Source organism: Salvelinus alpinus, chromosome 2 (assembly GCF_045679555.1).
Source record: "Salvelinus alpinus chromosome 2, SLU_Salpinus.1, whole genome shotgun sequence".
NCBI lineage: Eukaryota > Metazoa > Chordata > Actinopteri > Salmoniformes > Salmonidae > Salvelinus > Salvelinus alpinus.
Window position 1 is genome coordinate 71464525 of NC_092087.1, and position 27334 is coordinate 71491858.

The 27334-nt window shown below is 41.8% G+C and overlaps 1 protein-coding gene across 5 annotated transcripts; it reads right to left on the reverse strand.

The window, feature by feature from the left end:
* Positions 1-651: 651 nt before the first annotated feature.
* LOC139567642 (myomesin-2-like) lies at positions 652-25831 on the reverse strand. Of its 5 annotated transcripts, XM_071389025.1 has the most exons (39): positions 25722-25831; positions 24355-24481; positions 23000-23095; positions 22245-22380; positions 21862-22016; positions 20625-20717; positions 19311-19399; positions 19040-19084; positions 18410-18574; positions 17985-18146; positions 17202-17343; positions 16621-16820; positions 16427-16480; positions 13941-14068; positions 13506-13689; positions 13275-13292; positions 12445-12619; positions 10612-10733; positions 10372-10389; positions 9853-10040; positions 9469-9595; positions 9130-9305; positions 8773-8887; positions 8361-8520; positions 8163-8269; positions 8019-8063; positions 7759-7895; positions 7288-7432; positions 6894-6953; positions 6449-6516; positions 6050-6163; positions 5744-5831; positions 5590-5628; positions 2914-3019; positions 2478-2641; positions 2282-2318; positions 2044-2066; positions 1906-1961; positions 652-1693 (listed from the first exon to the last, which is right to left on the reverse strand). In XM_071389025.1, exons 2-39 carry the CDS (start codon positions 24456-24458, stop codon positions 1199-1201), a joined length of 4536 nt encoding a protein of 1511 aa, XP_071245126.1. In that variant the 5' UTR covers positions 24459-24481; positions 25722-25831; the 3' UTR covers positions 652-1198. The 5 variants fall into 5 exon arrangements, with proteins under 5 accessions (XP_071245126.1, XP_071245128.1, XP_071245127.1 ...); XM_071389027.1 differs by lacking the exon at positions 13275-13292; XM_071389026.1 differs by lacking the exon at positions 10372-10389.
* Between the last annotated feature and the right edge of the window lie 1503 nt (positions 25832-27334).

Here is a 27334-nt window from a genome sequence, read left to right on the forward strand (position 1 = left end):
GAGAAAGAAAAGAGGCCTTGCACTCAATTGAATGTCATAATGTCAACAAACTAGACTTACTTCATGGTCAGCAATGATAGCTAGCTCTTTCAGCTTTTAAAATCCCATTGAATGTGTTAAATTGTCCAATAAGTTGAACATTGAGAATCACAGCCAGCAAGTCAACCCTGACCGGCATCGCTGTCGTATGACTGAAGTAAAAAAGTGAGCAGTCAATGATGGCTGTGGATTTTAGTTTTTTTTATGCTAATAGATCAAACCTACTGCAATCTTCACCCCATTCACAGTTTTGACTAAACACATCACATGACAGTCCCTGCCTCTCCCTTCAGAGGTTTGGAAGAAGTCAGGCTCGTAGTATCTTGTTTGGGTGAAAGGGAACACATTAGTAGTATTCTTTATAGGTATAGTTGTTTCCCCAAATGTGACCTCTTCTGTGGAGTGTACATTTGTATTAATGTATAATATTTAACATGTCCTTAATACATCTTTGGGGAGAATACCAAAAGGATATTGTGCCATACAGAAGTCCGTATCGTCTAAAGTTATTGGTAAATGACTAACAGGTCCCTCCTTAAAAGAAAGACAATTAGGAGATGAGAGGAGACAAGTGAGGGAAATAAAAAGAAAGAATGACAGGAAAAGACAACAGAGGTGATAAGTGAGGTTTTATTTCTAACACAAAGCAAAGGGGGAAATGCAACACGGTGCAGACAAACGTAACTTCTCTGGCATAGTGACTGCAGTGCGGACGGCACTGGCTGTGTGTCTTCCGTCTGCACTCTCTGACATCTATTCACCATCCACAGAGAAATGGACACAGACATTCAGACCTGGACTCAAATACCATTTGAATTCACTTCAAATAATTTAGCTGTGCTTGATTGAGCTGGCCTGTTGCAATGGAAAATTCCACCCACCTGGCACTTTAGGCAGGCTGATCCCAGGTCTTCAGACATTCCATTATATAGTACAGTATAGTGGAAGGTGCAGCTTTTTCTATGATTAACACTTATGATTAACATCTACTCTGTTCATTTATTTTTTCAACAGCCTGTTAAAGCTCAGTGACCAAGCTATATGACATATGACATCTAAAATGGATACCTTCATGTAACAGCTTCTGGTTTCACTCAACTCATGCTATAAAACAGTAGCAGGAAACGCCTCAAGCCTTCTCAGGCATCAACATCCCTGGTTACTTTCTAGTGGGGGTTGGTGACTTGAGAGATCTGGCAGGGCTGGGCGACTTAACACGCCTAGGGGGGGTTGGGGACTTAGGAGTCGGGGTTGGGGATTTGGCGGTTGGGGTGGGGGACCTTAGGGATGGGGTGGGGGACTTAAGGGACGGGGTGGGGGACTTAAGGGACGGGGTGGGGGTTTGGGCAGGGGTCTTGGAGGCCAGGGGTGCAGGTGTTGCTCCTCTCCCTCCCATTTTGGGCTCGGGGGGGCTCTCGCCTTGCTTGTAGACGCTCACGGTGATCTCCACGAACTCCCCGCCATATTTGTTCCGTACGTTGATGCTGTACTTGCCGGAATCCTCGGACGTGACGGCGGTGATGGTGAGGCTGGCGAACTTATTGGCCTCAAGTGTTATCTTGGCATGCTCAGTGGAGACTACCTCATTTTCATTCTTGAACCAGGTGACCTCTGGACTGGGGTCACCCCAGACTGTGCAGGTCAGGCTCAGGGTCTGAAGGTGGACAGAGGACGGTGGAGAGGAGAGGTCAGGGAGTGAGAGGTCAGACGTCAGAGAGACAGAGAGACAGAGGTCAGAGAGAAAGATCTCTTAAATATGCACGCAATTCTCAACGTGAGACCATGTATTTTCAATACAGTCACAATCTTATACAAGCATATGACATCATGATATAAAGTTTGTTTAGAGTGCATAGTATATCCCACCTTCTGCTCCATAATGGTGACCACATCTGGCAGACCACCAACCACTCTACCACGGTCTGAGGATTAGAACAGTCAATTAGTACTTGTTGTCACGTAATCACTAGGATAATATGTATTGTGTAAATATAGTCTACTCACTCTTCTCAGCGAAGGCTGCAGCCCTGAAAGATAACAATGTCATTATTTTGTTATAAATCAAGGACTTGGTGTATTACCAAAACATTTGGCAGTGTGTATACGATGAGGACAAATTCTTGTCTTATAAACCCTGTTGAACTTTTAATACTTTGATTGTTAAATGTGTTGCATTTTGCAAAAAAACAACAACTTTGAACGAAAAACCATAAGAAGAAAAGCACAGCAATAAGTATCTTACTTGAGTCTCAGGTACTCCTCATAGGCATCGGTATATGCTACAAAAAGACAAATTGACATGATAAGACATAATCTACAAAGACAAGCTAAGTGCAGTTTAAACAATCCTAGTGGTCAAAACTTCTGGTTGTAATGACATAATTTCAACATTGTGACATTGTTTTGCCCGCTGGGATTTCTTCTCTCACGATGCTAACCTTGTCCGGAGAGGTCGAATGTGCGAGTGTGGGACTTGGTGGCATCCATAATCTGGATGGAGTAGTGTCCCTTCTCCTTCTCTGATGGCTCCCTGATCTGCATCCAGGCCATCTCAGCTGTGCCGGCGATCCTCATCTTCTCAGACGACGAGATCTTGCTATCCCTAAACGGATATGGTCAGGTTTATTTGTCTAAATGAAACTCCTGCATTACTGTCTTTCCACAGTTATATTTAAAGGATGGATACTTTAAGTTGAGGTAAGACCAACAGACAAATCTACCATACAGTCTAAACTGAAATAAATAAAAATAGTATCTAGAAACATCCATTGATTGACATATGTTAAAGTATGCCTTCAAATCTCATCTCCAAAATGGCTGCATACTGTGTAACCGGCCTTGCTGAGTGTGATGTAGAGGATGAGATGTGCGTACTTGTGCAACCAGGCAGTCCTGATCTCCTCTGTGTAGTACTTCATGTAGCACTGGAGCCTGATGCCTTCTGGGGTACACTGAAGAACCAGCTCAGAGGCAGAAGACCCTGAGAGGAAAAGGAGAGGCAGAGACTTCACAACCACACCAACACTACAGTGAGGGAAAAAAGTATTTGATCCCCTGCTGATTTTGTACATTTGCCCACTGACAAAGAAATTATCAGTCTATAATTTTAATGGTAGGTTTATTTGAACAGTGAGAGACAGAATAACAACAAAAATATCCAGAAAAATGCATGTCAAAAATGTTATAAATTGATTTGCATTTTAATGAGGGAAATAAGTATTTGACCCCTTCTCAATCAAAAAGATTTCTGGCTCCCAGGTGTCTTTCATACAGGTAACGACACGGAGATTAGGAGCACACTCTTAAAGGGAGTGCTCCTAATCTCAGTTTCTTACCTGTATAAAAGATACCTGTCCACAGAAGCACATCAATCAATCAGATTCCAAACTCTCGACCATGGCCAAGACCAAAGAGCTCTCCAAGGATGTCAGGGACAAGATTGTAGACCTACACAAGGCTGGAATGGGCTACAAGACCATCGCCAAGCAGCTTGGTGAGAAGGTGACAACAGTTTCTGTGATTATTCGCAAATGGAAGAAACACAAAAGAACTGTCAATCTCCCTCAGCCTGGGGCTCCATGCAAGATCTCACCTCGTGGAGTTGCAATGATCATGAGAACGGTGAGGAATCAGCCCAGAACTACACAGGAGGATCTTGTCAATGATCTCAAGGCAGCTGGGACCATAGTCATCAAGAAAACAATTGGTAACACACTATGCCGTGAAGGACTGAAATCCTGCAGCGCCCGCAAGGTCCCCCTGCTCAAGAAAGCACATATACATGCCCGTCTGAAGTTTGCCAATGAACATCTGAATGATTCAGAGGACAACTGGGTGAACGTGTTGTGGTCAGATGAGACCAAAATGGAGTTCTTTGGCATCAACCCAACTTGCCGTGTTTGGAGGAGGAGGAATGCTGCCTATGACCCCAAGAAACCATCCCCACCGTCAAACATGGAGGTGGAAACATTATGCTTTGGGGGTGTTTTTCTGCTAAAGGGACAGGACAACTTCACCGCATCAAAGGGACGATGGACGGGGCCATGTACCGTCAAATCTTGGGTGAAAACCTCCTTCCCTCAGCCAGGGTATTGAAAATGGGTCGTGGATGGGTATTCCAGCATGACAATGACCCAAAACACACGGCCAAGGCAACAAAGGAGTGGCTCAAGAAGAAGCACATTAAGGTCCTGGAGTGGCCTAGCCAGTCTCCAGACCTTAATCCCATAGAAAATCTGTGGAGGGAGCTGAAGGTTCGAGTTGCCAAACGTCAGCCTCGAAACCTTAATGACTTGAAGAAGATCTGCAAAGAGGAGTGGGACAAAATCCCTGCTGAGATGTGTGCAAACCTGGTGGCCAACTACAAGAAACATCTGACCTCTGTGATTGCCAACAAGGGTTTTGCCACCAAGTACTAAGTCATGTTTGCAGAGGGGTCAAATACTTATTTCCCTCATTAAAATGCAAATCAATTCATAACATTTTTGACATGCGTTTTTCTGGATTTTTTTGTTGATATTCTGTCTCTCACTGTTCAAATAAACCTACCATTAAAATTATAGACTGATCATTTCTTTGTCAGTGGGCAAACGTACAAAATCAGCAGGGGATCAAATACTTTTTTCCCTCACTGTAAGTACCTTCACAAGCGCACCAACACTAAGTACCTTTACAAGCACACCAACACTAAGTACCTTTACAAGCACACCGACACTAAGTACCTTCACAACCACACCAACACTAAGTACCTTTACAAGCACACCAACACTAAGTACCTTCACAAGCACACCAACACTAAGTACCTTCACAAGCACACCAACACTAAGTACCTTTACAAGCGCACCAACACTAAGTACCTTTACAAGCACACCAACACTAAGTACCTTCACAAGCGCACCAACACTAAGTACCTTCACAAGCGCACCAACACTAAGTACCTTTACAAGCACACCAACACTAAGTACCTTCACAAGCACACCAACACTAAGTACCTCCACAGGCACACCAACACTAAGTACCTTCACAAGCGCACCAACACTAAGTACCTTCACAAGCACACCAACACTAAGTACCTTTACAAGCACACCGACACTAAGTACCTTCACAAGCACACCAACACTAAGTACCTCCACAGGCACACCAACACTAAGTACCTTCACAAGCGCACCAACACTAAGTACCTTTACAAGCACACCAACACTAAGTACCTTTACAAGCACACCGACACTAAGTACCTTCACAAGCACACCAACACTAAGTACCTTCACAACCACACCAACACTAAGTACCTTCACAACCACACCAACACTAAGTACCTTCACAAGCACACCAACACTAAGTACCTTCACAAGCACACCAACACTAAGTACCTTCACAAGCACACCAACACTAAGTACCTTCACAAGCACACCAACACTAAGTACCTTCACAACCACACCAACACTAAGTACCTTCACAACCACACCAACACTAAGTACCTTCACAACCACAACAATGCAAAGGAGAACATCAATATTTTTCCTAGCAGGTGTTTTGATACAAAGTACATACCAGCAATGTGGGCAATGGCGTTGATAATATCGTCAAACACTGCAAATCAAAAACAGAATATTTGTAGAAAGAGGAATTCATTTTCAATATGTCCTGATAAAGGAAATGATATTGTATCAATAATCAGATTATAGATCATGGAGCAGGAGTGTACCTTGGCCAGAAATGTCAAAGACAGAAGTGTCTTTCCCTCTGTCATCACTGAGTTTAGCTTTGTAATGGCCCTGGTCTTTTCTGGAGAACTGAAGAAAAAAGGTACTATTTACAGAGATTATATTATCAATTCAGAAAAATCTTGCAATATTTTAGATAGTATCGTGATCTTGGAACAAAAAACGATACTGTGGGAAATTGAAAAATAGGGTCGATATTAATATAAGATTTTTTTTTTTAAAGAGTTCCCTTGAGCAGTTGTATTCCTTGTGCGGTCATTGCTTTCAAGGTTCACAGCAGTAGTTACCAAGGAGATGGGGAGAGCAACGGATCCAGACATCACGTTAGGAGGGGTCTCCAGAACAATCTCTTCCTCATCCTTGAACCAGTGGAACACAGTCTCTTTCTTCACATTGGCAACCTGAGACACGAACACATACAGAATACAATCTGTCCTGACACTTTTAAATCACTGCAAAGCCTAGTAAAAAGCATGAGCTGAAGCACACCCAAACATGTCTGTAGAGGTGCTGACTAACAGAGAGTAAACCGTAGAAAAATGAAGTCCCACAAACTATATATGCTCCCAACAATTTAATGGGTAAACAGCAAAGCCCCAATGATTACAAATGTGTACACAGTTTCAACCAAAGGTAAATAGATATCTGTAACCACAATAACAAGTCCTAGAAAACGTGTTTGTTACCTTGCAGACGAGCAGAACAGTACAATCGTCATCCACATGGTAGGAAAGGTACTCAGCAAAGTGGGGACCTAAACATGATAAAAAATTAAATAAAAAATCAACTATTATCACAATATACAGTACATTGTTACATTTACGTAATTTAGCAGATGCTCTTATTCAGAGTGACTTACAGTATTGAGTGCATACATTTTTCATACTGGTCCCCTGTGGGAATCGAACCCACAACCCTGGCGTTGCAAGCACCATGCTCTACCAACTGAACCACATGGGACCAGTACAAACTTAATCTACAGCGCAATCTGAAATGTTGAAAATCAAACTAACAGACCAGCTGATTACTAATGTATGATATCAAGACAACAAAGTCTTGAAAAATTACACAAACTTTCATACTATAGATCAAATATGTGCCATCAATCATCTGTGTACTAGGATAGAATACCTTGTTTCCTGATGTGCTCTGACCTCTGGAACTCAGCCTCCTTCAAGGCAGCCTTGAACACTGAGAACAGAACACAACAATGTCAGTACTTAACCTAATACCCAACCTCTTACACTCTAGCACCATAGCCTTATAGTAAAAAAGAAAATGCTTACTATTATCATATGTGTATATCAGACTTTGGTTCAAACACTATTTGAAATCTATCAAATCATTTTAGTGTTTGCTTTAGTCTACCTGGATTGCCAGATGGGCTGAGTTTGTGTTTTTATTGACTATTCTATTGGTTCTATTGCGCCAGGACACTGGATCAAGCCCAGATAAAGTATTTGAAATCATTTCAAATAGTATTTGAACCCAGGTCTAACGTACTGTATATTAAATCCCCTCTCACCATCTCCCACCAGGACCAGAGAGCTCTGGTTCTTGGCTCTGCCGTCGTGGATCTGGACGGTGTAGGTGGCCTCGCTGGCCTTGGAGAAGTGATCCACAGTCATCTGGATCACCCCGGTGTTCACGTCATGGCTGATCTTGTGGCTCTGTGGCACATACAAAACACATATCATCATTATATCAGGCATGTTTCTTAATAACTATTACCTTTATGTTTCACTGTTTATATGTTTCATATGATTATGTCTCATGTTATTTGTTATTTATATTCACACTGCATAATTGCCCCTTGTGGGATGAATAAAATATTACTGAATTCAATTCATCAGTGAAATTCAGAGTACAGAAAAAGGCATCATGTTTACATGCATTTAAAAAAAAAATTATGTTGCTTTGTTAACTGTGCCATCTAGTACACCTTTATTTTCCTTGATTAATAAGCAATGTTTGAGGTTGTCGGTTTGGCACCTACATCACTGCTGGTGACCTCCTTGTCATTGACAATGAACCTATAGGTGACGGCGGGTGACATCTTGAGGCACTGCAGCCAGAAACGCACGTGGCCCTTCTCTAGAACCTCATAGTTCAGTTGGTGCTTCAGTGGGACAACTGGACGAAGAAACCAACAAAGAAATGATCAATTCTCAAGGGATATTTGTTGTGGTACTGTGAAAAGATTCCTATGTGACACTTCACCCCTGACAAAGATGCATATTGAAGCATAATACTCACTTGGATGTCTGATGTTGTAGCTGAGTTCCAGCATGGTGTTCAGGGCTGCAAGATAAATTCAAGAATGAAGAATATCGGTATAAACTTTGACAAGAAACATATCTATATTTTTAAATCTGAGTCTAGGGGTGTATCCAAACCTACCATCCTCTGTCACGGTGTGGCTAGCAGAAACTCCATCAGTGTCAGTCACATGCACAGAGAAGGCACCCAAATCACTTACGTCTGGGTTGACGAAAGTCAGCTTAGAGCTGGAAAAGAAATGAATGTTGAAACAAATTATGTTGACAAAAATCTTTAGTGTGGTTGTGTGGTCAATAAAGACGTAAAAAACCCACTTACTGTTTGCCCTTAGTTTCTATGGCGACTCTTGTTGAGTCACTGATTTCTTTGTAGTTCTTAGACCAAGCAAAGTTGGAGGTCTCAGAAATCTCACAGGCCTCGAATGACAGGAAAATATCACCAGTGTCCTCATCCACTCCACACTGGATCTCCTGGGTGCCTTAACACATGAAAACAGACAAATAAATAACCTTTATTGCTGAGTGGTGGAGAGGAAATGTTACATATTATGCATCAGCAAAACTGTTCAAACCAAAAGCTAATGAAAACCCTGCTCAAAACCAATGGAGGTGTGTGTGTCATATGTTCCTACAACAAAACCTTTCAAACACAAATCCAACAGGCTATATCAGACTGAAGTTGTCAAACAGTAAATACAGTTGTCATATAGCTGTCCTTTAACTGATATTACCTGGCAGAGCCTTGGCAAACACTGGCTCAGATGTCTGGGAGGCCTTTCCTACTCCCTCAGCATTGACAGCCTTCACTTTGAACGTATACTCTGCTCCTGCCTCCAGACCAGTCACCTATACAGTCGCCAACAAATCATTACATCCATTAAACATTTCATTGTTCATTGTAGACCGAATCCTAACTTGAGTTACATGAACACAACATGAAGTTTAATGAACCTTTCTATATCAATACATGATTCAAACTACATTTTTGAGTTTGACGCACACATATTACAAGATTCAATATTCAAACTCTGCAGAGATGATGTGAATCATCATGTCTGCGGGTCTACATGCTGTAGCTGCTTGTTTACCTGCAGGTAACAGTGGCCAATAGCCTCTTCATTCAGGGGGTGGTAGTGATGGCCCTTCTTGGCCATCTCCACCATGTATCCAGTGACGGCACTGGCGCCGGTGTAGACAGGAGCCTTCCACAGGATGACCAGGGAGTCACCTCTGACCTCTCTGAAGGCCAAGTCATAGGCTGGACCTAAAGGTCAAAGGTCAAACAGTAACCTTGCACAATCTCACTGCCCATAGCTGGAACATATTTCCAATTAAATAATTTAATTTAAAATTAAATAAGTAACAGGGACATTATACAGTACCACAATACTAATGATAAAAAATACTCATTAAGATGGTTACTTTACCAGGTACTGCGGAAGTCCAGGCCTCACACTTCAGAGGTGTGCTGGGAGCAGAGGGCACGCCCACACCTGCCAGGTTCCCAGCCTGGACCTTAAACTCATAGAAGGTTCCCTCCGTCAGCCCATCAACCTGAAGAGAAGGGGACAATAATGACACAGGGACACAAATATATCCAGTATTTTCAACAGTGTTGCTAAAAGTAGCTACATATTTGCTATTGATTTTGAATGGCAATGTTGTATTATAGATCTAATCTATTATTTAGATGCAGAGGGAAGAGTACATACTGTTCACACTATCAACACTGCAGTTATTAAACCATTATGTATGAAGAACCAAACCTATTTATCCTAACCAGATGCCACTTCTGACACTACGTGACATACCGTGTAGGTCCTGGTCTTGGTAGGGGCAGAGTTGACCTCCTTCCAGGCCAGGCTGTCTGCATCACGCTTGTCGACGTAGTAGGCGTTGATCTTGGAGCCACCGCAGTGCTTGGGACTGTTCCAGGCAATGATCATAGAGGCTCCGTCACAGCTCAGCATGGTGATGCCATGAGGTGCACTGGGCGTCGCTGTGGCACACAGGTAAATTCAGAATACCTTTCCATCGTGTAAAATTGACCAATTTTTCATTTCAAACTGACATTTGTTTATATGGGATTTGTCATACAGTTGCATGAGTTTTTTTTGTTATACAGTGATAGTGGTTAAACTGTATGTACAATATGGTGGGTTATTTGAAAGGAAGCACACGATAATACTGTGATCCTCTAACAAGATTTCAGAGCACAGATACAGCAAAAGTTGGGGGAAGGGACAGTGAATAAGTCTGGTGGTGAACCTGTTCAGGAGCAAAACTGTGCATTAAAACACCCCTAGATAACAGAACAACTTAATACATACCATACTCCACTCCCCTCTCTAGATGAAACAATAAAATCATTCATATTTAGCATTGGACAAAGGAAAATAGTCAAAGTTAAGTATTGATAGTAAGGCAATACTGCTTGCTCTTTGGGGGTCTAGTTAAGGTTACTGTGAAGCACTTTACACTGTTGGTGTATAAAGGGTTTTATAAATACAATCATATTAATTGATTGCAATCCTGCATTTCTTATATGGCAACATTCTATTGATACTCACTGAGGGCGGGCTCCACAGCAATAGGAGAAGACTCCTGGGACTCATCACTGAGGCCATAGATGTTGACAGCCTGGACACGGAACACATAGGTCTCCCCCGGGGTCAGTCCATGGACCACAAACCTAAAACAGTGAAATTTAACATGATCATCTACGTTACAATCTTATTCTAAAATTGATGAATTCCTTCCCCCCCCCTTATCAATCTACCCCATAATGACAAAGCAAAAACAGGTTTTTAGAATTTTGCAAATACGTATATAAAAAGTACAAAACTGAAATATTACATTTGCATAAGTATTCAGACCCTTTACCCAGTACCTTGTTGAAGCACCTTTGGCAGCGATTACAGTCTTGAGTCTTCTTGGGTATGACGCTACAAGCTTGGCACACCTGTACTTGGGGAGTTTATCACATTCTCTGCAAATCCCCCAAAGCTCTGTCAGGTTGGATGGGGAGTGTCGCTGCACATGTTTGATTGGGTTCAAGTCCGGGCTCTGGCTGGGACACTCAAGGACATTCAGAGACTTGTCCCGAAGCCACTCCTGCATTGTCTTGGCTGTGTGCTTAGGGTCGTTGTCCTGTTGGAAGGTGAACCTTCGCCCCAGTCTGAGGTCCTGAGCGCTCTGGAGCAGGTTTTCATCTAGGATCTCTCTGTACTTTGCTCCGTTCATCTTTCCGTCGATCCTGACTAGTCTCCCAGTCCCTGCCACTGAAAAACATTCCCACAGCATGATGCTGCCACCACCATGCTTCACTGTAGGGATGGTGCCAGGTTTCCTCCAGACGTGACGCTTGGCATTCAGGCCAAAGTGTTCAATCTTGGTTTCATCCAACCAGAGAATGTTCTGAGAGTATTTAGGTGCCTTTTGGCAAACTCCAAGTGGGCTGTCATGTGCCTTTTACTGAGGAGTGGCTTCTGTTTGGCCACTCTACCATAAAGGCCTGATTGGTGGAGTGCTGCAGAGATGGTTGTCCTTCTGGAAGGTTCTCCCATATCCACAGAGGAACTCTAGAGGTCTGTCAGAGTGACCATCTGGTTCTTGGTCACCTCCCTGAGCAAGGCCCTTCTCCACCGATTGCTCAGTTTGGCCGGGCAGCCAGCTTTAGGAAGAGTCTTGGTGGCTCCAAACTTCTTCCATATAAGAATGATGGAGGGCACTGTATTCTTGGGGACCTTCAATGCTGCAGATAATTTTTGGTACCGTTCCCCAGATCTGTGCCTCGACACAATCCTATCTCGGAGCTCTACGGACAATCCTTCAACCTCATGGCTTGTTTTTTGCGGTGACATGCACTGTCAACTGTGGGACCTTTTATAGACAGTTGCCCCAATTGAATTTACCACAGGTGAACGCCAATCAAGTTGTAGAAACATCTCAAGGATGATCATTGGAAACAGGATGCACCTGAGCTCAATTTCCAGTCTCATAGCAAAGGGTCTGAGTACTTATGTAAATAAGATGTGTTTCTATATTGTTAATGCATTTGCAAAAATGTCTAAAAACCTGTTTTTGCTTTGTCATTATGGGGTATTGTGTGCAGATTGCTGAGGATTTGTTTTTATTGAATACATTTTAGAATAAGGCTGTAATGTAACAAAATGTGGAAAAAGTCAAGGGGTCTGAATACTTTCCGAAGGCACTGTAGGTGACAGGATTTTTCCAAATCAGTGTCTCGTTTGCAAAGATTTTTTTTCTGGATTATTCTCAAGCCAGAGGGCTGTCACACTACATTCACTGTCCCGTCTCCTTTAATAACATATCTGATATTAAATCACTGCAGTAGTTTGAATAGATAACTAGTAGACAAACATATATGTTTAAATGGCTACCTGGTGTGCTTGTAGGGCTTATGGTTGCATGGGGCCCAGGTCTTTGATCCCACCAAAGAGGCATCTATGTAGTACCCCATGAGGTGGTTGGGGTGTTTGGGGGGGTCCCACTGCACAAACACGGAGGACTTGGTGTTCCTGGTGGCAACCACCTGACCAGGAGCGGAGGGAACACCTACACAGGCAAAACACATGCATGTTGGGGACTGGATATATTGAATTGATGTATCATTACTACACAGTAACAGAGTATACGAGCTTAGGAGTTAGAAATACACACATCTTCAATTTAATCTTCAAATAAATGATCGTCATCATTTATAAACACCTTCATTCAAGATGGGATAAATTTGGCATTTCTCATAATGCAAAACATACCCGATGTGACGCGATATCTTGGTACAATGTTATGAGGAGATACAGAAATATAAAGAACAATGAACACAATAACCATTCTGTAAACCTATGGACTATATTCCACAAAACATACCTTCGGCAAGGGATGACAGAGGCATTCTTTTCAGTTATGATGATACATGATGTCATGCATCTTTCATTTAGGGAGTTCGTGTCAGACAAGAGTGTACTATTATCAATCATGAATATTGTGGGGAAGAAACGTATTTTGGGATTGTGATGTTAGGGTGAGGATACTGTAGGATTTGATGTGACTTCATCATGCCCATCATTGGTAGTTAGTTTCTCCAAAATACTAATGGGGTGAAAGACCGATTTGTGATTGTGACATTACAGGAATGTGATAGTCACATGACATAAATCTCAGTGCGTTTAAAATAAGAGATAAATGTTGGGCTTTATATTGTACATACCAACAGGCCGCTCACTACCTGAAACATATGTTAAACAGAGTCTCATTTATCAAAGTAGAATTGGAAGGACTCCTTGACTGTCGCTGTTTGTAAATGCATGTATCATACATTTTGTGTGTGTATGTGTGTACCTGTCTGTGTGTGTGTACCCGTCTGTGTGTGTGTGTGTGTGTGTGTGTGTGTGTGTGTGTGTGTGTGTGTGTGTATGTGTGTGCTAAACCCCACTCTTACCATGCTCATCCACCTTTTCGATGGGATCTGTAGGCTTAGAGGCCTCGCTGGCGCCGTACAAGTTCTCAGAATACACACGGAACTGGTACTTTTTCCCGGCTTCCAAATCAAAAACGGGGTAGCGAGGGGACTGCAGTTTCACTGCTGTGTTGATCCTCTGCCAAGCCCCAGTGCCTGACATGGACTAGTGGATATTTGGGACGGGAGGGCAAATGAAAGGTAAAGCCTTCTACAACGTCATTGAATCACTAATCTCATTAGTAAAATGCCTTTAGCAACATACCTGCCAGCTGTTATTTCTGCCATTTTGCTAAAATATTTCTGCACTTTAGACAGATTGAAAGTTGTGAAAAGATTAATGGACTGTCTAATCTATTACAGTTCGTGTACTGAGAAATCTACATAGATGGGAAGGGGAAAGGAGCAGCCACACACCTTCTCAATGATGTACCACAGTGGTGCCCGTCCACGAGGGCTGGGGGGTTTCCAGCTCAGCACGATATATGATTTGAATATCTCTGAGGCATGCATATCTGTAGGCTCCCCCGGCAATGTAACGTAACCTATATTGGGATTGAATGGCATTGAACAATACTTCATAACACTTATTATTTGATCAATAATAATTACATCAACTTTAAAGTACATTTGAGGTTCATTTAGTATTAATTATTATGGAATTACATTAGGGGTTAGTTTAGATCGCTTTAGTTACAATATTAGCATCAAGAGGTAGATAATGGGTTAAGATAAAGGATGACTTTTGGATATGAAAAATTAAGGATATAAGTTATAAGGAAAATACAGTTGAAGTCAGAAGTTTACATACACTTAGGTTGGAGTCATTAAAACTCATTTTCAACCACTCCACAAATTTCCTGTTAACAAACTATAGTTTTGGCAAGTCGGTTAGGACATCTACTTTGTGCATGACACAAGTCATTTTTCCAACAATTGTTTACAGAAAGATTATTTAACTTATAATTCACTGTATCACAATTCCAGTGGGTCAGAAGTTTACATACACTAAGTTGACTGTGCCTTTAAACAGCTTGGAAAATTCCAGAAAATTATGTCATGGCTTTAGAAGCTTCTGATAGGCGAATTGTCATAATTTGAGTCAATTGGAGGTGTACCTGTGGATGTACTTCAAGGCCTACCTTCCAACTCACTGCATCTTTGCTTGACCTCATGGGAAAATCAAAAGAAATCAGCCAAGACCTCAGAAAAAAATTGTAGACCTCCCTCCTTGGGAGCAATTTCCAAATGCCTGAAGGTACCACGTTCATCTGTACAAACAATAGTACGCAAGTATAAACACCACGCAGCCGTCATACCGCTCAGGAAGGAGATGCGTTCTGTCTCCTAGAGATGAACGTACTTTGGTGCGAAAAGTGCAAATTAATCCCAGAACAACAGCAAAGGACCTTGTGAAGATGCTGGAGGAAACAGGTACAAAAGTATCTATATCGACATAACCTGAAAGGCCGCTCAGCAAGGAAGAAGCCACTGCTCCAAAACAGCCATAAAAAGGCCAGACTACGGTTTGCAACTGCACATGGGGACAAAGATCGTACTTTTTGGAGAAATGTCCCCTGGTCTGATGAAACAAAAATAGAACTGTTTGGCCATAATGACCATCTTTATGTTAGGAGGAAAAAGGGGGAGGCTTGCAAGCCAAAGAACACCATCCCAACCGTTAAGCACAGGGGTGGCAGCATCATGTTGTGGGGGTGCTTTGCTGCAGGAGGGACAGTTGCACTTCACAAAATAGATGGCATCATGAGGAGGGAAAATGATGTGGATATATTGAAGCAACATTTCAAGACATCAGTCAGGAAGTTAAAGCTTGGTCGCAAATGGGTCTTCCAAATGGACAATGACCCAAAGCATTCTTCTGAAGTTGTGGCAAAATGGCTTAAGGACAACAAAGTCAAGGTATTGGCGTGGCCATCACAAAGCCCTGAAAATTTGTGGGCAGAACTGAAAATATGCGAGCAAGGAGGCCTACAAACCTGACTCAGTTACACCAGCTCTGTCAGGAGGAATGGGCTAAAATTCACCCAACTTATTGTGGGAAGCTTGTGGAAGGCTACCTGAAACGTTTGACCCAAGTTAAACAATTTAAAGACAATGCTACCAAATACTGATTGAGTGTAAGTAAACTTCTGGCCCACTGGGAATGTGATGAAAGAAATAAAAGCTGAAATAAATCATTCTCTCTACTATTATTCTGACATTTCACATTCTTAAAATAAAGCGGTTATCCTAACTGACCTAAGACAGGGAATTTTTACTAGGATTAAATGTCAGGAATTGTGAAAAACTGAGTTTAAATGTATTTGGCTAAGGTGTATTTAAACTTCCGACTTCAACTGTAAATGTAATCTACCCATGTTAAATCTAAGTTCAAAGAGCTGGCTTGTTAGTTTCTTATTTATTATGGTGTTCATCTTACCGTTAGTCCAGTGTTGTCAATTAAGTTTCTTAGAAAAGTTTTTATTCATTCTTATTATGAAGTTTTGATATTAATATGACTACTATCATTAGAGTTGTTACTATGGCAATACCAAAGTCCAATCTAAAAGCAGGAGGTGAGCAGGAAGCGCGAGGGTTTATTGATTAATAAAGATGAGACAATAAGGGGAGAAATCCTTCAACTTCTCCTTTAAGGTACTGAGAACACAAGTATTTATGTGTCCATATATTCATGTGTATAGTATTGTATATTGTAAGGGCTTTTGCCAATACAATATATTCAACAGGTATTTGCTTTGATGGATATTGGTCAGTTCTGGAAATGTTGTGGATATGTTGATTTTAATGCTGTGTGGAAGGTTAATTTGTTATCCAGTGTTTTTGTTTAATAGATGAGAGGACACACAATATTTTGGACCGTTACTATTGTTGGCATACTCTACCTTCCAGGTCATCATCTTTAATCACTACTTCATGTTTCCCATCCAGTTTAATCACTGTTACAAAAAAGGAAAAAACTGAAAAGTAATGTACGACACAATCTGCTGGCTGATATTTCACCCAAAAATATAAATACAAAAATGTCCTTTGAGTATGCACTCAAGTAGACATCATGAGTGTGTGTGTGGTTATGTACCTTGCAGTCTCTCTCGCTCAGCTGGGTCCAGGGCAGTCACCTTGTCAGACTCGCGGGATGGTCTGCTGATCCCGGCACTGTTAACAGCCCTGACCCGGAAGTGGTAGGCGTGACCCACGTTCAGGCCGTGCACGGGGTACTTACAGATCTGCACTGGGGCGTCGTTACACTGGGACCAGGTAGCACTACCAGACTCACGTCTGTACAGGAGGAGAAGGAATTACATCATAAACCATTGAATGCATTGATATGTGAAAGTGCTGGTCTGAATGGACGTCAACAATGATACTGCAGATGTTTGTAATTCATCAGTCATTTATCTACTAATCTAATTCTTTGTCTTTGTTTGGCTCTGTAAGATCCGGTAGCTTCACAAAATCAATTGCTCTACCAGATTAGGTCTGAAACATCATGTGACCGTGAAGTTTCTCACAATCATTCCACTGTCTTACACTCTCAATGGCCATCCTTTATGTCTTCTACATCTTCTAACAACTACAATCAAATCTGCTTTTATTGACTATTGTTGGAGATTCTGGATGGGAGAGTCTAACGTAAGGTCCTAAATGACTAAAACTGACTTGTCCACAAAGTATCCGGTGATGGCAGCCTCATGGGTGGTGTTGGGGGGTTTCCAGGCAACCAGGACGTAGTCTGAGTTGATGTCAAATGCCTTGACGCTGATTGGTGCACCGGGTGCTCCGGCCACAGAGGGAGCAGCATCTGGGGAATAAGGAAGAGAATAAGGAGGTGGGAATGTAGAGAATAAGGAGACAAAGTAGCAATACTGTATAAGTCACTTGGGTTAACACATGCAAATATGTATGGGATTACAAACTGAATACAGTATGTAAAATGCCTAGAGCATATCTTTGTGTTGAGTCAGGCCTGAAGTTTAAAGGGCCCCTAGGAACTGTCATTTATCACTAAATGTTTCTTAACAATAAACCTCAAACCTGGTATTGTTTCTAATGTATAGCATTCTAGTAAAGATCCTTTCCTTTCTAATGTATAACATTAAATTATATTTCTCAAATATAAATATGTTCTACACTCTTAGAAAAAAGGGTTCCAAAAGGGTTCTTCCCCATACGAGAACCGTTTTTTTGTTCCAGGTAGAACCATTTTCGTTTTATGTAGAACCTTCTGTACAAAGGGCTCTACATGGAACCCAAAAGGGTTCTACCTGCAACCAAAATGGTTCTATCTGCAACCAAAAAGGACTCTTCAAAGGGTTCTCCTATGGAGACAGCCGAAGAACCCTTTAAGGCTCTAGATAGCATATTTTTTTCTAAGAGTGTATGCTACTTTATTGTCAAATTATAATATTATCACTTAATTATTATAAGACCATATGACTTTACCTTTCACAAAGAGGTAGGCGCTGTGCTCGGTGGTGCCGTCCTTCGTCCACATGCGGAGGGTGTACAGACCTTCATCATCCTTTGCCAGGTGGGGCAAAGTCAAAGTGGCAGCGCCCCCACCAACATTAATCTCAGCCAACTTCCCTGCCTTCAGCAGTTTATCTGATCAACAACAGAGACGGAATAACAACACTTTATCTAGTACTTCGTGGTTGTTGAGAGTTGACCGTAAGAACATGGATAGCATCTGTAGAATGTTTTCAAAAACTGTTCCTTCATTCTATGTCATACTGTAATATGCTGGGTTGTGCTGTACGGACATGTGCTGTGAATTAAGATGTGCTTTTTACACAGTGTACTGTATGGCTCTCCTGTGTTGTGCTGTATTGTGATGATGTATCATTGAGTAATGTTCACTCGCTCACCGTCTCTGTACCACTGGGCCAGTGGTGGTACGTTGGGCAGATCAGGGACCACCACCATGGTACACACCAGACTAATGGAACCTCCCTCTGTTCCGAACGACACTCCAAACCTATCCAGCATGGTGATCTCCAGCTTACTGTGGTGGATCACAGTCAGGTGGGGCACTGAGGAGAAGACAAGGACAACACATGCCCTATAGTACTTACTATGATCTGTGTTAACCAAACACTTAAACAACATATACCGATATCAGTATATAATAGATACAGATATTATGTATCTGTGGATGAAGAAATGTCAGTGTGATATGTAAACAAACCATATTAGCACAATCCAATATTATCATGGTTGATGTGTTAGTAAATGTTTGTTCTATTGTGACATTGTAAGGTCCTTCAGTGTGTGTTGAATATAAGTAACCCCTTGTTTTCATTCGCTGACTGTCTCAGGGCCAGAACAACACAAAGTCACGCTCACAATAGTTTCCAGTGCTTATCAGGCCACTTAGATAGACACTGTTATTTGTGGCCTCTGATCTCAAGCAAAGCCTGCCATGTCTGGGCACCACTCCAGCAGCACTGGGCTGGTTCACCACCCACCCTCCTCCTCAATCCACTCTTTCCTCTCACCTTGACCAAAAAGCTGGCAGGACCCATAGGCTCCTCCTGCTGGTCCTAAGAGGAATACAAATAATTTTTAGAAACGGAAGGAACATTATATTCAAAAAATGAAAAACTTCATTCAGATTCATATGCTATGGGTGTTTGTTGTGTTGGAGAGTGACACTTGAGGGAACATTTAATAGCAGTTCAAATCCTTCAGTGCAAATACTTCAAAGAGAGAGAGAGAGAGAGAGAAAGAGAGAGAGAGAGAGAGAGAGAGAGAGAGAGAGAGACTCACTCTTGACAGTGACAGAGGCCTTGCTGGTAGTTGAGCCATGGGAGTTCGTTGCCACGGCGCTGTACTCAGCAGTATCACTCACCACACACCTAAAGTGAAGGAAATCAGATATTAGTATATTATGATTTCATTGGTTCAAATAAATGGTACATGTGTATTGTGTTGTTCATTATCACTGTTTATACAACAGGTGGGTCTAATCCTGAATGCTGATTGGTTAAAAACTGTTAATGTCATAGGGTGTTATTGGCATTGTGTTAAATGACTTCAGGACTGTGTAACATCCAAGAAATGTATTTAGTTCATAACATCCTCCCCTTCACCTTCATGCCTTTTAAAGGACGACGTTTAATCCCAGTCAAATGTTTGACGACATGAGTGAGGAGACATTGCATTTTGGAAAGTGATCTCATGGCTTGAGAGCGAGCGCCGTCGAACAGAAGGTGACGTTCTGAAGCAGCAGAAGGCGCTAAGAAGACGGCACATCGTGAGGACAGACATTCCCAAGGAGAAACCGAGGGTGAGAATAGAAGAGGAGAAATGTGACCTTCCCCTCTGGAAGTACTATTTTAAAGACGATCCGTTTTCCATTTTCCCAGCTGGGGTGATATGGATCTCCGGCCATTTTATTCCCACTGTTACTCTCTTTCTCTTCAAATATTATCAAAGACAACTAACTGATTAAGAGAGGAAAAGAAAGGGGTATGAAAGAGAGCGTGTTGGGGCGGAGGAGGGGGGAAGGGCTAACTTAAACTACGGTCTCCTTTTTGACCCAGTAACGTAATGACGACGTAGGAGAGCTTCAGTGCAGAGAGCGAGAGAGAGGGGGGAGGAGGAATGAGTGGATCGAATGACACGGAGGTCAGCACTTCGGTGTGAACAGCTGAGGCGTCTTGAAGACGAGGGCCGGGCGGGCCAGCGACACGCAGGCTGTCTTTAGAGGCGGAGCTGGCTTTAGACTAAATAGGAAATGCAACAACCCCCTCCACCCTTCAGGTTCACTGGGTTGCCATTCACTTCCACTGGCAACAGGGAACAACCAAAGGGGGACAATGGGTACTGCCTGACAACAAGTGGAAAAACAACACCTTTTCATAGAGTAGAACAAGGCAAGTGACAATTTCATTTGACGTCAGTAAGTTCAAGAAATGAAACACAATTTAATGTGTGTAATAATGATTTCAAATACTACAGTATGTGAATTGAATTTTGGTTAGTGTCCGTAATCAAGTTGAAATGAACCCGAACTTGACCTTGGTCAAATTAAACCAATTAACATGAAAAGAGACAGTGAATTAGAGTGAGGTACAGTACCTGCTAATAATCAGACTGTGTACTCCATACTTGCTCTCAATCTTGTACTTTCCTGGTGCACTCAGTGGGTCAACAGGTTTTCCTCCCTTATACCTGAAAATACAAGGCATCAAGTTAGTAAGTGGGTTCTTTTACACCTCAGTATTGATGGAATTCTCTGTACTGACGTGTTTGTAATACGTCTGCTATGTGACATATAACTAATATGGCATAATATTGACATAACTAATATGGTCGCATATTTGACTTTACTTCAATGGTTAAACATGACTATTTTTAACATTTCTAATGAGACCGTGTAGACAGGAAACATTTTTATTTATTTTTCTCCCCGATTTCGTGGTATCCAATTGGTAGTTACAGTCTTCTCTCATCGCTGCAACTCCCGTACGGACTCGGGAGAGGCGAAGGTCGAGAGCCGTGCGTCCTCCGAAACACAACCCAACCAAGCTGCACTGCTTCTTGACACAATGCCCACTTAACTCGGAAGCCAGCCGCACCAATGTGTCGGAGAAACACCGTACACCTGGTGACCCTGGCCCGCCACAGGAGTCACTAATGCACGATGGGATAAGGACATCCCTGGTGGCCAAACCCTCCCCTAACCTGGACGACGCTGGGCCAATTGTGCGCCGGCACATGGGTCTCCCGGTCGCGGCTGGCTGCGACAGAGCCTGGACTCAAACCCAGAATCCCTAATGGCACAGCTTAGACCACTGCGCCACTCGGGAGGCCGTTGACAGTAAAAATAAACAAAATATAGCCGAAATATCTGTGAAGTCCCTCCAATAAAAAGTTCAATGTGCAGAGACATTTATAGCATTAGACAAGACCAAGGTGCTGGCTGTTGGACGGTGTAATTGGTGCTAATGTGATTATTAACATGGTGCTAATGAGCCATAAAGTGAGGAAACCTCACTAAAAAGCTCTAATAGACACCATAATGAAGGCCAGCCAAGTACTGTCCCAGAGGAAAATCTGGTTGAAATGTAATTATAACCAGTTTACAGCCACAACTGCAGGTAAATGCTCATTAAAAGTGCATTCTAATCCATCGTCGGTAAATGCTGCTAAACTGTCCGTCTATAAATTAAGCAGTTGCTAAGCTGTTGGTAAAACATGTCACATCTCAAAGACTAGATGGCTAATCATAGTAGTTACTAGATGCATACACAATATGGAAACTGATACATAATGAAGTACAACAGTGGTTCAATAAGAGGCGAGCACTTCTAACCATTTGACAATAGGCCTGGGGTGACCGCCTACGGTGCAGAACAGCTTGACAGGAGTCTTCTCCCAGACGGTGTGGGGCCTCAGAGCCATCATGAAGTCAGGGGCCTTGTCCGTCTCTGTACTCAACGTCATCTTCTTGTGCATCATCTCCTGCACCTGAGGAGAGACAGTATAGGTTGCATTAGCAAATGAGGGGGAACCTTTCCTCCAGCAGTGATAAGGTTAGTACAGTTAGAAATAGGATAATAGAAACTATAGGCAAAAAGCTATCAAATATTACATATCTGTTAACTGTGGTATTTGCAAACCACAGGGTATCTGATATATGACCCTTTGTCAGCAGCACTGTATATAACATGATCCTTCCACAATCCAGTGTATTACCTCTCTCTTAATCGCAATATTCTCCACTTGGGTCTTTGTGGCCACTCTCATCCTGTGGAGCTCCTTCTGAATTGAAGCAAGTCCTTTCCCAACATGACTAGACACTCGCTGGTACTCCTCTATCTCATCGGCGCTCCTACAAATCAAGAAGGAGAAATCAAGAATTGATTTACCGGTACAATATACATGAATATACAATATACAGATGAACACTTCAACATATTGTCCAGTGTTAGGTCAGATAGGTCCGTTATTAACATCTAACCAACACATCCTGTATAACAGGGTTCCACAACTGGGGGCTTGTTTTATTTCATTGTTTTTTTCTTCATTGTATAAAAATCGTCCCGCAGCTGAATCTAGTTGATGATCCCTGCTGTATAATGAAACACAACACATGCACCAGGACACAATTTGGTATATTTGCTGTGTTTTTCAGTCACAATGGTAACTCCTGGTAGTTTTTGCCTGCAGTCAGCTCTGACTGTGGTTCATATTACCTTACACCTAAAACAGCATGACATATCGGCCCTGTCCAGAAACAACCCCTAGCCCCTTCCCCTATGCACTTTACGTAAACCTGAAAGAATTTAATAGGTATGGTAGTAGTTCCATCTTAGTTGGGTGTAGATTTTGCCAAATTGCTTACACCTATCTAATCCTTTCAGATCTACACAAGTGTCTAGGGGTAAGGGCTAGGGGTTGTTTCTGTACTGGGCCAATGTAGCTGGGAGACACTGTCCTATTGGACCCACCTCTGCCTGAACGCAGGCACTGTATAGGCTGGTTCAGCCATAGCCTCTGTGGCGTGGGTGTGCTGCACCTGGTTCACTGACTTGGAGCTTGATTTCCTGTGGAGAGAGAGCAGTCATTAGAGTCATTAGAACAGGTAGACAGGAAGATAAACAAACACTTAGTGCCAGCACTGTTGTGGTGGTACTGTGGTTTTAAAATGTAAAAACAATTGCGGAATATATTTCATATCAAAAAACAAAAAGGGACATAAAAGCTAATAAAACAATTAATTTAGTGGTTTTCACCTAGATAGTGAGGTCATTGGTATTGGACAAAAGTTCACTTTTCAACCTCATTTTCAATATCTCCAGCACAATACCAGTTTTAACATATGTGAAAATGGCGCATTTCTACGTTTTGTAGAAAAAAAATATTAAGAAAAAAATGTCTATCCGATGATATCATCAAAGTTAAACATTTTAAAAACAGGGATTTTAAAACACTATGATACATGATACTCGTGGTGACATGAGGAACAAGAAAATACTCTCCCTTGGGCTAGAAACTCGTTGCAGGTTTAGAAAATCACCGTTTTTTACTTTGAATCCTACCATGTGATGTCACAGAGAACCATTGGTTTTCGTACCTTTCTTCTTGTCTTTTTAACCACAGATCATAGAAACGTGCTGTTTTCACATATATGGACACTGGTTTGGTGCTGGATATGATGAATAGGAGGTTGAAAAGTTACAGAATTGCCCTATAATTTCTTATCAAATATAACTAGTAAAGAGTCCAGAACCTGGATAGTTTTTTCTTGATGGGTTGGGTTCTAGAACAGGGTTCAGCATATGTTTCAGGCACAGTGAAGCAGTGGCATGCACACTAGACATGGGTTGCATAACAACATCAACGTCACGACCTGCTATGACCCGGTCCATAGGTCCCAACACTTTGGCTTCTGCTTGCAGTTTGAGGCTTCATTGGGTACAGTTCCATTTGCCCGCCCCCACTTTAGCACACCACAAACTCCTATATCCTTGGAATTGCAGTTTGAAGCACAGCGGATGGCGCAACCACCAAAGGGTTGTGGTGGTCTGAGGTTTAGGATGCAGTGCTACTAAGGAGCGCTAAAGCAACATCTAGTGGCCTGCTATGACCCTACGACCCTAAAACAAGGAAACATCCATTGTCGCAAGCCGCAAAGCATCAGCATGGGGTGGTGGACATTTGATGCTGGAGACCATCTCTTGTCCACTCCAATTCCCTCTACACCAGCACTATGTACATCCACACTATTGTGCTCCAGCTACTGTATTGCCAAAAAAACTGCTTTCTATAGTGCTGCATGTGAGCAATAACACTAATCCCCTACCTTGAAGAGTGCTCCTTGACAACATGCTTAGTAGTGTGAGAGCTGTGATGGCTGACGTGGCTCACATGCTTCTTCTGATTAAAATGCATGACCTTGGTAGCCATGGCTGGAACACTTCAATAGAAACCTGGTCACAATACCAGGTAGGAGGGGGAGGAGGGAAACGGATTTGTTTACTTTTACTTCACATGCAACTGAACATTGGGTATTGTTTGCTGTGTTAATGAGGTATTCAACATTAACATCAATGTTTTAGCATTATCAGACACAATAATGACTTCCCATTGAGCGCTTTCACACTGCTATTGTCAACTATAGTTGTCAACTGTCTCCAGTTGATGAGAATCTGCAAAGCCTTGGTCCTATCCATGTAGAAGGCAATTCAGGACATGAATATTCCCTTTTATTATCAACTTTTCACATAATTAATGACAACATAGCCTAACTGCAGTGGGCATACTTATAGGCACACAGGCTTTCTTTGAAGGCCTCACAAAATGGCTGTCAAAGGACTGATATGCAATGGTTATTATTTCTCCAATAAACTCCAAATACTTTGCTAGAGAATATATCTTTCACATTTTCTGTCTTGCATACTGGTTCTATAATATGTATCCCACAAATGACATGTTCAGGCATAACTTTATGGTTTAAGAGGGGCCATGAATGTTGCCTCCACATACCACCATATCAGCAGGGGTCAGCCCCTCAAATGTTTCACCTTACAGGGAGCACAGCTCATCTATGAATAGCTGAAAGAAGTCTGAAGGCTAATGCACTGGAGAAATATAGTCAAAAGCTACAGAAGAAAATTTGTAGTCTGCACCTTTGGCTGAATGTATGACAATACTAATTGGAAAATAAATTGGCCTAACATAAGCATCCTGATCAATCAATAAATTAATTATTCAACTGCCCCTAAATAAATTCAATACTCAACTTTTTATGTACCCTCCCTATACAGTACTCTATCCAGATTTCCAGGATGTGTCTTAGGTATGCACAATCATTAGTTAGGTAGCCTACATCATCTTCTATGAACCAAAATTACGCACCCAAGAAAATAGGTTCAGCGACCTCTTCATTCAAAGGCATGCAATTAGTGCACAGTGAAAGTATAACAGCCTACAGATAAATTCCAACACAACCCTTTATCCCTCACTGGAGACAAATTATCAATCCCCAAAACAACTCCAGACATGTACATCTGTCACTCTTTCACTTAGCTTAAATGTATGACCCCATATATGACCATTATCAACGTCAATGTACTGGAAATATAAGGTACCCCTGAAATAAAAATGTCGGATTTATATCGACCCGCTCAATGTAATTATGAAAAAATAACATAAAGAAACGCGACTCACCCCTTGAGATTAAAACAGCGCAAAGCGGTAGCAGACGAGCCTGATGCCGCTTGGGAAGCACTTGCTGATGGTAACAAATATATTACACTCTCACTCAAGGAATGGCTTTCCACGACCACCCCATGTATGGATGCACTTATGACTATATATAGCGTTTACCAACATTTTCTGACCCATTCAACACTTTCAGTCAAAGTTGACGTGGGCAGGTGGCTGTTGAAATTGTCAAATATTTAACACAAATATTTGATTCAGTTTCGTCGATATTATTGTAGGATTTTTCAACAGGTTATTTGTTGGATAGACTGTTTTTCCTAGCAAAAGATTCGTGATTTTTTATTTTGTCAATAATGTAATGGGCATATAAAAATGTGTTTTAGCCTATTTTTTGTTTTCGAGAAGACTACCGAATTTAAAAGTGGAATGGAGAGGTCTCTTGAAGGTGATTTGCTCACTCCCACTAAGATTTGCTCACTCCCACTTCACTTAGTTTGACCAATTTCCTAATAATGATTTTCTCTCTACAAACTGACACCCTTAACTGTCATTATCTGCAACAGTAGTTGAATTTGACGTGATTTATTTCCTGTGTGATATTAACACTGTTAAGCTTATGAGACCTTTTTAGGGTTCTCAAGATTGCCTCCCACCCAGGACCAAACACTTGCCAGCAGCTATTTTTAACCAGAGATTAAGTTCAGAAACAGTGATACCCTCACCGTTTACAGTAAGTGGACTACTATAGCCCTACAACTATTTTGATCGACATCTTTCTATTTTGAAAATGCTAAAATAAAATAGCTGGAATTACACCTGATATGACTTAGCAGATAAACTTTCAAGCGCCCATGTGCAAAATCTACAGTCATTTTAAATATGGTGCGATTTTCAGAAGTGTTTTTTTTAACCCAGGAGTTGCCAACTTTTTGATGGGTTTTAGAGTTAAAGTTAGAGTGCAGTGAATTATGGGACAAACCTACTCCTGGACTAAAAAGCATTGTCAAGGCAGATCTCATTTGAAAGTGCTTTATTAGTAAATGAATATACTTAATCTGGGTCTGCAGCACATTGAACAATTACCCAGATCATGATGTAAATCAACCTCCATACAATAAACTGTAGATCAGAATGTTCCTTAAAAAGCTACATTTTATAATATACAATGTCATTATTTGACACCTGAGCTGAGACCTGCATAGGAGACTTTGAATTAATCTGAACAATGTTGGCTGTCATGATTTGAAGCTAGAATCCTTAATTGTAACAATAACAAAGCGGTTGCCTCGCCTATGTTTTGGCAAAAGCTGAGGGTTGGGCCTGGAGAAATGTTACCACTCAAATTCATAGATCTATGGATGCAAGGACTGACCATCCATGATATCAAAATAATAGTTATAACCATGTTTTGAGGCTGTACAGTGTTTGTTTACATTTATGTTGTTTATAAACATTGGCATAAAACAAGATAATATTTGGGGTTCTGGTGGGGTACAACAGTTAATCAAAGCTCATCAGGCATATACACTGAGTATACCAAACATTAGAAACACCTAGTACTGAGTTGACTCCAATGCTTCCCACAGTTGTGTCAAGTTGGCTGGATGTCCTTTCGG

What these genes read in the sequence shown, in the direction of transcription:
- LOC139567642 (XM_071389025.1), bottom strand. Translation starts at nt 24,458, where the DNA reads ATGGCTACCAAGGTCATGCATTTTAATCAGAAGAAGCATGTGAGCCAC. An exon ending in ATAGAAACTAAGGGCAAACA is followed by an intron (nt 8,270 to 8,360) that starts GTAAGTGGGTTT and finishes TTTCTTTTCCAG; the next exon opens with CTCTAAGCTGACTTTCGTCA. An exon ending in TGCAGCCTTCGCTGAGAAGA is followed by an intron (nt 1,962 to 2,043) that starts GTGAGTAGACTA and finishes TCTAATCCTCAG; the next exon opens with ACCGTGGTAGAGTGGTTGGT.